General features: G+C 31.6%; 1 protein-coding gene and 1 non-coding gene across 2 annotated transcripts; one reads left to right on the top strand and one right to left on the bottom strand.

Moving 5' to 3' along the window:
* Window positions 1–830: 830 nt before the first annotated feature.
* LOC141656859 (serine/threonine-protein kinase-like protein ACR4) lies at window positions 831–4410 on the top strand. Its single transcript, XM_074463949.1, has one exon. The coding sequence runs from the start codon at window positions 1364–1366 to the stop codon at window positions 4151–4153; it is 2790 nt and encodes a 929-aa protein (XP_074320050.1). The 5' UTR covers window positions 831–1363; the 3' UTR covers window positions 4154–4410.
* A 550-nt stretch (window positions 4411–4960) lies between these two features.
* Window positions 4961–5032, bottom strand: TRNAT-UGU (transfer RNA threonine (anticodon UGU)). Its single transcript has one exon. It is a non-coding gene; the product is annotated as a tRNA-Thr (tRNA).
* Between the last annotated feature and the right edge of the window lie 7525 nt (window positions 5033–12557).

The following is a 12557-nucleotide window of genomic DNA, read 5'->3' as shown; positions in this document are numbered from 1 at the left end:
GACACGAGCTTTGTTGACCTAACAGACTCGACCCGAAACCGCCCAATCGAAAATTACTTGATAAAACATAACTCCAATTGACCCAAAAAAAACTTGAAATGTTTTTTTTTCTCTTAACCATTGACCCGACCCGAAATAATCCAGCCCGCTTAATCCGAAACAGACTTAACCAACAAATCCGAAATAGACCTGTGACCCGAAATAACCCGACCCGAACTAACCCAAAAATTTGACAAATCCGAAATAACCCCCCACCCGAATCGCCCGAATGATCCGTTTGTTAGGTCTAGAGTCTAGACCACAAAGATACTCAAAGAAGGTACAAAATGGTGAGATCATTGCACACAACCAAAAGTCATAACCTTTTTAGTTGGGAACATCTAATGATGGTAACATGAATCTTTGAAGAAACCAAATCTAAACCTTCCATATTTATTCATTTTAGTATCCCAACATTTCCATGCAAAATATGCAATTTCTATACAATTTCTTCCCTTTAAAAAAAAAATAACCCTTGAACTTAAACACAAAAACTTTCACCATACTTCATAACAAACATACAAACATACATAGAATTTAAGAATTAAGAATTACAGTAAGAATTAAGAACAAAAACAAGGAATTTTTAATTTTAATTTTTTTTTAAACGACATTCAATGTTAAATCTCCAAGACATAAATAATTCATAGACCCATGTGTGCAGGAATCAAGGCAAGAAATATTTAATATTCAATATTTAAATTTTTTATTATTTTTTTTTGAAAAATTTAATTTTAATTTTTTTTTGCATTAAATCAGTCATTTAATGCATTCACCTACACCTCTGCCTGTTATGAGAAGCTGCATTCCTTTCACATTTAATGTTCTTCCTCTTTCTATCTCTTCAAAGTTTCAATCTTTTTCATCTGTGTGGCAGAAATTTCATTCCTGTCATTGCATTTACTGTAATAATATTAATAATAATCATCAATATTACCATTTTGTTCTTGTGATTTTTGTTACTGTTTCTGTTTACAGCAGCAGTTCTTTAGTGCAGATGTTAGATAAGTGTGTTAGTAATCATTATTTACCTCAGTTTGATCCAAAAAGTGAAAAAAAATCATGGGCTTTGCTGTTTTGTACTGATGGAAATGAATGCAGGTGAAGTTTTTTGTGTAGAACTGTGATTTTTTGGAAAAAGTTGAGAACTTTGAATCTGAGTTTTGATGAGATTGTGTTATGAAGATGTTTTGGGTAAAAAAGGAAGCATCTTTATGTAGTTCAGCACTTGAAGAAAGGTAAAAAACTTGTTCTTTTTTACTGTGGTAAAGTAAAATCATGCCATTGATTATAGCTAGCTCTTAGTTAGAATTATTTCAGTGTAATGGAACTTAGCAAGTGTTTAGTAGGGTGTTTTTTGACATGGGCATTGAAGATTTACTGTGGAAAAGCTCAATTTGCAGTAAAAAATCTGAAATTTACTGTGATGATTGCTGTAATTTCAGAATTTTGGTGTTTGGTTAATGGGTTAGGGTCAATGTCTTCAATAGCAGTTTCTTATGGTGAAAATGGTCCTGCTTTTTGTGGATTGAAATCAGATGGGTCAAATTTTGCAGACTGTTATGGGTTAGATGCTGCTATTGTATATGCAACCCCAAGAAACCTCGGTTTTTCGGGTTTATCTGGGGGTGATGGGTTTATGTGTGGGCTATTGATGGATTCAAATCAACCTTATTGTTGGGGAAGTAATAATTTTGTAAAGATGGGTGTTCCACAACCAATGAACCAAGGATCTCGCTATGTCGAAATTAGTGCTGGTGATCATCATTTGTGTGGTTTGAGGAAACCATCAACAGGAAAGCTTAGGGAAACTTCTTTGGTTGATTGTTGGGGGTATAACATGACTTCTAATAATGTGTTTGATGGACAAATTAAATCAATTTCTGCTGGTTCTAGCTTTAATTGTGGGTTATTCGCGGAAAATAGGACTGCGTTTTGTTGGGGAGACGAGAGTAATAGTCGAGTAATTACCTTACTTCCGACTAATAAGAGGTTCCAAGTTCTATCAGCTGGTGGATACCATGTGTGTGGGATTGAAGAAGGGGTGTATTCAACTCCCTTTTGTTGGGGTACGAGCCTGAACAACGATGATAAGTTTTCTGCTAGTCTCTCTGGCATGGACAATGTCAATTTAGCCCCTCAAATTCCTATGCTATCAGTTGTTGGAGGAAAGTTTCATGCTTGTGGAATAAGGAGTTCGGATAGAGGGGTTATTTGCTGGGGTTTCGTCATGGACAGAAGTACATTACCTCCACGGTATGCCCAAGTCTACACTATCAGTGCCGGAGACTATTTCACGTGTGGAATACTAGCACAAAAATCACTGTCACCCGTTTGTTGGGGATATGGGTTCCCGACATCTCTTCCAATAGCCGTGTCCCCTGGAGTTTGCAGGTCAGAGTGTCCAGCCGGTTTCTATGAGTCCAAACTTGGAAGGCAAACCTGCAAATCTCCGAATCACATGTGTGTGCCTTGTAAGAGTTCTTGCCCTCAAGACATGTACACGAAGGCTGATTGTACCAAAGATTCTGATAGACAGTGTGTATATAACTGTTCTAGTTGTACTTCTCCGGAATGCAACTCAAACTGTTCTTCAAACGACAGGTCAAATGATCCCGAGGACAGAAAATATGCAAAGTTTTGGTCTACTCAACTTCCTGTCATTGTTGCAGAGATTGTTTTTGCTGTGTTCATGGTAATAGTAGTTTCGTTAGTTGCAGTACTGTATGTGAGATATAAACTGAGAAACTGTCAATGCTCTGTGAGGGTATGGAAGTCCAAGAAAACTGCCGGGATTGGTTCAATTCCAAACCCTAAAATCAGGCCTGAAATGGAGGAGATTAAGATTCCGAGGGCTAAAGTATTTACATACCAAGAATTAGAGAAGGCCACGGAAGGGTTCAAGGAGGAATCGATAGTGGGAAGGGGGAGTTTCTCTTGTGTATTTAAGGGAGTTCTGAGGGATGGAACTACTGTTGCTGTGAAAAGGGCAGTAATGTCGTCGGACCAGAAGAAAAACTCGAAGGAATTCCACACTGAACTCGATTTACTATCCCGGCTAAACCATGCTCATCTTTTGAATTTGTTAGGATATTGTGAAGAGGCTGAAGAAAGGCTTCTAGTTTACGAGTTCATGGCTCATGGGTCTCTCCACCAGCACCTTCATGGAAAAGACAATGTTTCGAAGGAGCAACTTGATTGGGTCCGAAGAGTCACTATTGCGGTCCAAGCCTCACGAGGGATTGAGTATTTGCATGGGTATGCGTGCCCTCCTGTGATACACCGAGATATTAAATCCTCCAACATACTGATAGATGAAGAGCACAATGCCAGAGTGGCTGATTTCGGCCTGTCTCTTCTCGGACCCACTGACAGCAGCTCCCCATTAGCCGAGCTGCCAGCTGGCACTCTCGGGTACCTTGACCCCGAGTATTATAGACTCCACTACCTAACAACTAAATCTGATGTGTACAGCTTTGGTGTTCTTCTGCTGGAAATTCTAAGTGGTAGAAAGGCCATAGACATGCAATTTGAAGACGGAAACATTGTTGAATGGGCCGTCCCACTTATCAGAGCGGGGGACATTACCACGATCTTGGACCCCGCTCTGAAATCCCCACCTGAGATCGAAGCCCTAAGAAGGATAGCAAATGTCGCGTGTAAATGTGTTAGAATGCGCGGCAAAGATAGACCATCAATGGACAAAGTTACTACAGCTTTGGAAAGAGCTCTTGCCTTATTAATGGGTACTCCTTGTAGTGAGCAGCCTATTCTACCAACTGAGGTAGTCTTAGGAAGTAGCCGAATGCATAAAAAACCGTCTCAACGTTCATCAAACCCGTCTGAAACCGACATAGGCTCAGCCGAGGACCAGAGATTCGAGTTCAGGGCACCCTCATGGATAACATTCCCTAGTGTCACCTCCTCCCAACGTCGAAAATCTTCTGTTTCTGATGCTGACGTCGAAAATGTAAGGACGGCTATGGCGGCTACGACTCCCGAGGGTAGGAATCTAGGGAGTGGTCGAAATGGGGTTGAAGGATTGATCAGTTTGGAAGAAGAAATTGGACCTGCTTCTCCTCAGGAAAGCTTGTTCTTGAAGCACAATTTCTAGGGCACTTCCTAAATCCCTAAGATTTGAGTAATTAATTGTTTTAGCATAACTATGATATTTAATCTAATTTTTTCCTTATTTTGAAAAATGGGTTAGCGTCACAGGATAACATCGAATTTTCTAATGCCCTCTCGCTTATCGTATGTATATGGGAGGGTATTAGTGAAATTTTGTATCACCCGTGACGCTCTATCATTTGTAATTTTTTTCCATGTAAAGAGATGGAAGAGTTTAATGTAGTTTTTTGGTTTTATTTAGTTCCTTAAAATTTACAACGTTCAACTGCATTTATGTACTTAAATTTCAATCACACTCTCTTCCTAATTTGATGTCTTTTTTAGCTCGTAAACTAAAACATTTTCCTCTTACAGTAAGTCTTAGTTGTGACAGTTACAAACGTCTGACATATGAACATATGATCTTCATTTGGTTGATACTGGAAGCATCTTCATAAGGTGGTTATTTATCATCATTTGAATGATCGTGTACGTAAAGTGAACCAATTTGTGTCTCGACTTGCTACTGATTTTTAATGTGTAAATCAGACTTCCATATTCTTTCCATCTCGTTTAAATTGTTTCATTTTAATCTTTAATTCAATTTGAAATCGTGCTCATCTTTGTTTTAGAATTTTTGGTAAAAATGACTATAGTATTCCCTTTTTGATTATTTCCCTATATTTTTTCCCTCGAAAGACGATAACAAAATTCTATGATTTGTTCAAGTTCATATCCCCTTTTCCCGTTCATCTCTTTGATTTTGTTGTTGATTTTCGTTCCTTTTTGCAAAAAAAAAGAGAAAAAAAAATGCCCTCACGCAGGATCGAACTACGGACCTTCAGTTTACAAGACTGACGCTCTACCACTGAGCTATAAGGGCTTGATGCTTATCTTACATAAATGTGCAATTATCAGTTCGACTTTATTCCCGTGCATTACTTCCCATCATACGGAGTATAAGTAACTTCTATTTTTATTTTATGTAATCAAAAAGGTATTAATACTTGTGTTTTGCCGTAGTTAACCTCGAAAAAACGAGTAAAATTAGTAATATGACACTAATAAATTGAGATTATCGAAACAAATTTATTGTTTTATTCCCCTAATTTACATTATTGCATTACCAGATCACATTTATGAAAATTCTTGTCCTCGTAACTAAAAAATCTGGTTATCTTATTGTTTAGTATCGTTTTCACTTATATTTGTAATTCATTATCTTTTGATAATATCATATCGGTTTTTCTAAAATGTGTCTTGACCCTGTTCTTTTGGACTGAAACAGATCTGATCTAAACTGAACTTAACTTATAGGATCTGAACTGAACTTATAGGATCTGAACTGAACTGAACTTATTGGATCTGAACTGAACTTATAAGATCTGAACTGAACTGAACTTATAAAATATGAATTGAACTGAACTTATAGGATCTGAACTGAACTTATACGATCCGAATTTAAATTAACTTAAATTAATTATTATTATTATTATTATTATTATTATTATTATTATAAAAACGCAAACTTTTATTGAGATTAAACAAAAATTTTACAAGAAATTAGTGGGCAGACAAGAAAGAACACTGATAAGAAAATATAGTCTAAAACACAAGGTTAGATAATACTACCTCCAATCCAATCCAAACTACGCATTCACTTTTTAAAGTCAACCTTATTAAATATTGACATCGATTATATTTAGTCAAATTTTTAAAATTTATACATAAAATTTACATATTTACGTTTGTTATAAAAAGAAGTTTCGGAAAATTATAATTTCGATACAAAAAACTAACATATAAATGGAGAAAAACGTGGTCAAAGTATCTTCTCGTAGACCGTGAAAAGTCAAATGGGTAGTTTGGATTGGATTGGAGGGAGTAACATTTTTCTGCTTTATATGTAATGATTTGTTCATACATTATACTACGGTTACATTATGATAAAAAATAATGAGAAGAGTGATAATTTTGTTTTAAAAATAATAATAATAATGTCAAAAGTTTTTGCGTGGGTTCTTAAAAATAATACTCCGTATATAACTTTTCTAAACTGAATTTATAGGATCTGAACTGAACTTATAAGATCGTAACTGAACGGAACTTATAGAATCTGAACTGAACTGAACTTATAGGATCTGAACTGAACTTAACTTATAGGATTTGAACTGAACTTATAGGATCTGATCTGAACTGAACTGAACTTATAGGATCTGAAGTGAACTTAAATTAAGTGACTTTAAGTCCAAAAGAACAGGGCCTTAAGGAGACATGTTAAGAAAACTTAAATGAAAAGTTTTATGATAAATTTCATGGAAAATTTAAATAATAAACCACTTTTTTCAGATTCCAATGCCATATTTTATTATTAAACTAACTTTTCATATAAGTACTCTGAATATGTGCCTTTAGGACACATCTAGAAAAACTGATATCATATAAATGAACTAATATATCGCCTCACAAGCTAAGATTACCCGATAGAATAATTTTCACTAAAATGGTGAAATTAGATATGAATACAAACATGGATGCCTAAAAAATCTTGGAATAAACAGCGAAATTAAACATTTTTTAAAAATTTCTACTTAATCTTGCCTTACTCTAATTTAAGTATAATCACATTCCTAACATACCTACTTATGCATTAGACATTTAGACCTACTATAAATTCTAAATGCTTATTACCAAAATTCAATCACAAACCAAAATGAAAAAAAATGTGCATAGTTTTTGCTTGCTACTTTCCCTAAGTTGGGCAATGCTGAGTTCGGCCCAACTCAAAACACAAGGAGACGGTATCAAAGCACATATTCATTTATTCTATAAATTTGAATTTAATTTCGCCTCAAATACAGATACCACAACAATCGTGAACCCGCCCCCTAACAAAGGGAACGATAAAACTGGGGAGTTAATAGTGTTAGACACCCCTTTTTATGATGGGCTGGGAGGTGATGCAAAGTTGATGGGCCGGTTTGTCGCCTTTGTACCATTGGCAAGCCGGTCGTCCTTCAAGCTGATACCGGTGGTGAACTACGTTTTTACTAATGGGCCGTACAATGGAAGCACATTGACTGGTGTGGGTTTGGAGGAACTACCTTCCGAGGTCCGGGAAGTGCCCATTTTTGGTGGATCGCATATGTTACGGTTGGCCCGTGGCTATCAAAGGACTCGGACCATTATTTATCCAACCAACACGAACACTACTTGGATCGAAGTACACCTTCTAATTTACTAGTGGGTTGTACACTTGTACTCCGTATAAGATGATCATAATTAAATCGATGACTTTATAAAAAGTTTAGTTTTAAGTTAATGATTTAACTATTTATAATAATGATGAAGATATTTATCAATTTATAAAACCAATATCTTATTTTACGATTTATGAGTAACATTTTATAGGCCATTTTATAGTAGAGTTATTTGGTTGTATTTTATATGGCTAATTGGAATGGTATAAGGTGTGTAAGAAACTTATTGAATAATAATCCGATCTAAAAACTGCCCTTTTTAAGTTTTATTTAAGCTGAATTTTTGAGTAAGAGGTTCGATGTGGTAGACTGTTATCTTTTGAGTTGAATACTACTCACCTATTGATGATGATGGATAGCGTTATCTTTGACGTACAAAAGGTAAGCATAGCTTCAGATTGTTAGAGGAACAATGAGCCAATTCTTTCAACAACCCTAAGATTTAGATGGAGAAACATTTACCCAAAATCCCAAATAAACTAAAACCTTTTTTTTAATCGAACTAAAACCTAAAATAACATAATTCGCCTTAAAATGCATAACATACTCGTCTTACCCGATTAAGTTTTACCTCGTTTTTAACCGATTAGGATAATAACTTATCAATAATACTAAAATTGGTTTACATAAGTGTTATTGTAAAACTAATCAGTGATGTATACTCTCTTCTATTCACTCATTTCCTCCCCCTTTTATTTTGCACAAAAATTAATAAAATGATTTTGGACCACACAAAACACTCTACCCCACATTTAACTAAATTTGGACCACACAAATGCTACCAAAAAAAAGAGGGAAGAAAACCCGACTTACCTAAAAAGGAAAGAGGGAGGAAATAAATGAATAGGAGGGAGTAGTATATTATACTTAAATAACTCTATTGAAATAACTTCCAGCAACCACCACTTTTCATGATAAGCATCAAGGTGTTTGAAATATGATTTTACAAAGTTTTATTATTATAAATTCGTTTTATAAAAGAGTTGCTCATAAGTCATAACTTATTTCATTATTTGTCATGTCTAAGGCTCTGTTCTTTTGGACTGGAATTGTCTGAACTGAACTGAACTGAACTGAACTTAATAAAGCTGAACTGAACTGAACTGAATGGAGCTGAACTGAACTGAACTGAACTGAACTGAACTGATCTGAACTGAACTGAACTGAAATAATAATAAAAAGATTATAATAATAATAATAATAATAATAATAATAATAATAACAATAATAATAATAATAATAAATATTATAATAAAAATAATAGCAATAATAATAATAAATATTAATATAATATTATTCATTAATAATAATAATAATATATAAATATAATCTAATAATAATAATATAATAAGATATATAAAAAATAAAATAGTAATATAATAATAAATATAGTAGTAATAATAATAATAATAATATTAGTAATATAAATGATAAAATTATTAATAATAATATAATATATTAATAATAATAACTTAAAAATAAATAATCATATAATAATAATAAATATGTGATTAATAATATTAATAATAATGAGTATATTAATAAAATAATAAATATAATATAATAACTTATTACTATAATAATATTAAATATAATAATAATAATAAATATTTTATGAATAATATTAATAATAATGAATATATTAATAAAATAATAAATATAATATAATAATAATGATGATAATAATAATAATAATAATAATAATAATAATAATAATAAATATATTAAATATAAATATAATAATATAAACAATACGAATTAATTATTAATAAATATAATAGTAATATAATAATCAAAAAAATAATATAATAATAACTATAGTAAATACATTAATATAAAAATAGTAATAATGGTATCAATAAGAATAATAATAGTAATGTTGAAATAAACTAATATGAACTCAATCAATCAATCGATTCAATCAATCAATCAATCAATCAATGAATGAAGTGAATCAATCAATCAATCCCAATGGAGATGAATCAATCAATCAACTTATTAGAACTGAAATTAAGTCCAAAAGAACAGGGCCTAACTCCTCTTATCTAAAACTATATAAACTAAACAAAACAATTCAAAAGCTAAGAAATCTACATTAATCTTATATTCGTATACAACCACCCTACAAGAAACACGTGGCTTACTCTCCGAAAATGTTGGTCGGTATTAAAAAAAAAATCAGTTGGTAAAATTTTTTACCAACCAAATATGTGATTTTGCCGTTTGCCAGAAACAGTCGATAAATTAATGTACCGACCAATTGCATTCTGACGGTAAATTAACGACCGTTACATTTAGTCGGTATTTTGATAAAATTAGCTGATGAAAGACTGGGAGAATTGGTTAAATGGATTAAGAATTTGGTCGGTAATTGAAATGTTTAACTTGGATTGTAACTGTTAAATAAACAATGACATGAAACAGAATGATTCATAAATGAATAGATCAGACTCGATTCATTCTTACCTAACTCAACTCGACTTGAATGATATGATATATAGCAAAAATCAACAGGAACAAACTGTACATGAACTAGTTTTAAACCCGTGCAAATTGCACGGGCAGGTTGTTTAAAGATTGTTGATAAAAAAAATTAATATCATTTAGATTATATTTATATGACTTAATTATCTCCCTTTAAATTTGATTATTTCTATAAAAAAAAAGTTTTAAAACAAAGTAATAAAATCTCTCTATTTTTTGTTAAAACAATTTTAAATTAAAGTTATATTTTAGTTTTTAGATTTAAATCATAAATTTCATTTCCAATTACCATAAGTGATTTATTAGGGTCAATTGGTCGAGTAGTCTGATATGTCATCTTGCTTAGCCAAAATTGAGTTTCTACTTTTTTTTTTACTACTTGGACGGCCTCCTATAAACCCAACTTATTTATGAGAAAATTATATGGATGAAAAATAACACAAAATTAGTAAAATTGAGCATGTCTAAATAGTTGTAATCGTGTGCAATTCTTAAAACTATCTTTAGTCCAACTCGTGCATCTTTAGTCCAACTCATGCACGAACAAAATGAGGAATTTGACCCGTGCACGTTGAAAACGGCAATTTCAATCCCGTTTTCATTTAGTATATATAAGTATATAACACACTATCTCTCATTATACATCAGATTCTTTACATTGTTTTTATATATCCAACCGAATTTAAAACTATCTCTAGACCAACTCGTACATGTTTGTATAACCTATGCACGAACAAAATGAGGAATTTGACATGTGCACGTTGAAAACGGCAATTTCAATCTCGTTTTCATTTAGTATATATAAGTATATAACAAACTATCTCTCATTATATATCAGATTCTTTACATTTTTTTATATATTCAACCGAATTTCTAAGTGTTATTTTTTGGGCCATATGTATAGTTAACTCAACATAAGTACCCTTAAAAGGCACATACATGATACATGTGAGGTACTAAATTCACTTCAAAAAGAAATCTAAATTATATAAATGATGAGAGACAATGTTGTTATTTGTTCGTGAAATAGGACAAAATGAAAAAAAAATTGAAAATGCTTTTAAATTTTGTTCATAAAATTTGCAATTATAAAACAGTAAACCCGTATAATTTGCTTTTAGATTTTAACTGTTTTAAAAAAGAATGATACGTGAAAAATTGAAATAACAAACCCGTGCAATTTGTATTGGTCGTTAAATTTTCTATTTAGTTTTTCTCTCTTTTTTTTGTTAGCTATTAATGTATTTTATTAGTAATCTCGTAATACCCTTAATATGAGATTGTTTTATTGTATACCTACTTATAAAGCGAATGTTTGTGGAGTTACGACCCCTCATACCAATGGTTTCAAATACCGTTCTTTGTGGGCTAATTATTCATTAAAATTGGTCGAAATAATAATTTGTAAATTATTTAAAGAGTAGGTATCCTGTAAGACAATCTCGTATATATTAAGAGTATTCTGAGAATACTAATAAAAGACACTAATAACTACGGAGTTAAAAAAAAAAAGGAAAGAATTAAATAGGAAAAATAACCACCTTTTAATGTTAGAGATCGTACATATTAATTGGCCTCTCTTAAGACGGGTATATCCGTTTTAAGAATAAAATGGGTCAAATATGGACAATTATTTTTGATAGTCCCTAAAAAAAATCTTGTCTTATTTATAGTATTTGCCCCATTTTAATTAAAACGGAGGAGATTAAAAAATGGGTATATCTTACATAAGATCAACGAAAAAAGAAGGAAACAGACTTGCGATAAGTTGATAAGAGTACTATACCTTCATTACTGACGCTTATTGACTCTTGTTTTACATATACTCGTAGATTATATGGTACCTTATTTTTTTGGTACGGAAAGAGGGAATTACATTTTGGGCCTAAAAGATTAAAATCCAACACTAAGAACTTAACCTCTTAATGCCTCACATATATATAATCATTTTCTAAGAAACCCTCATAAAACATACCTCACTTCCGCCGCTCACAATTCCAACTTTCATCTATTTCTCTTCTTCCTCCCTCAAATTATGCATTTCTTTCCATCTCTTTCATGCAACTTTTTTTTGTTTGTTTTGTTTTACCACATTAAAAAAGCTCCTACTTATCAAGTAAATTTAAGCATTTTTACCCGGTAAAGATACTTATTAAATTTATTTCTGTAATTTAATTAATTTTTCTTTTACTTTTGCATTTTTTTATGTTCCTTTTTTATTAATTTCTGTATTTTTATTGATTTCGTCATTTTATATGAAGATTTATTTATTTATTTATAAAATTTGCCTGAATTTAATAATATTTACTATCCGTTTCTTTAATTTTATTTAAAAGTTGTGATCTTTTTTTCCGTGATTGTAAACTTGGAAGTAGATCTGTAATTTTTGGTTTGATTTTCATGTTAAATTAATTTTTTTTAAACGTAAAAAAAAACTAATTTTTCCAGTATTTATGAATTTCTGTCCCATAATATGAAGATTTTTTAATTTATGTAAAAAGTTTACTCGAATTTATATATCCATGTATTTAACAGCCCATTTCTTTAAATTCATTACTAAAATTACAATCATTTAAGTTAAATTGTATTTACTATTTAGAATTTTTGTCCCATAATTATAAATTTAATAGTTTATGTAAATTAATAATTATAAACTATTTTTCT

This window comes from Silene latifolia, chromosome 5 (genome assembly GCF_048544455.1).
Source record: "Silene latifolia isolate original U9 population chromosome 5, ASM4854445v1, whole genome shotgun sequence".
In the NCBI taxonomy this organism is placed as follows: Eukaryota; Viridiplantae; Streptophyta; class Magnoliopsida; order Caryophyllales; family Caryophyllaceae; genus Silene; species Silene latifolia.
Note: the sequence above shows the minus strand (reverse complement) of the source record. Positions and strands in the feature narration are given on the sequence as shown.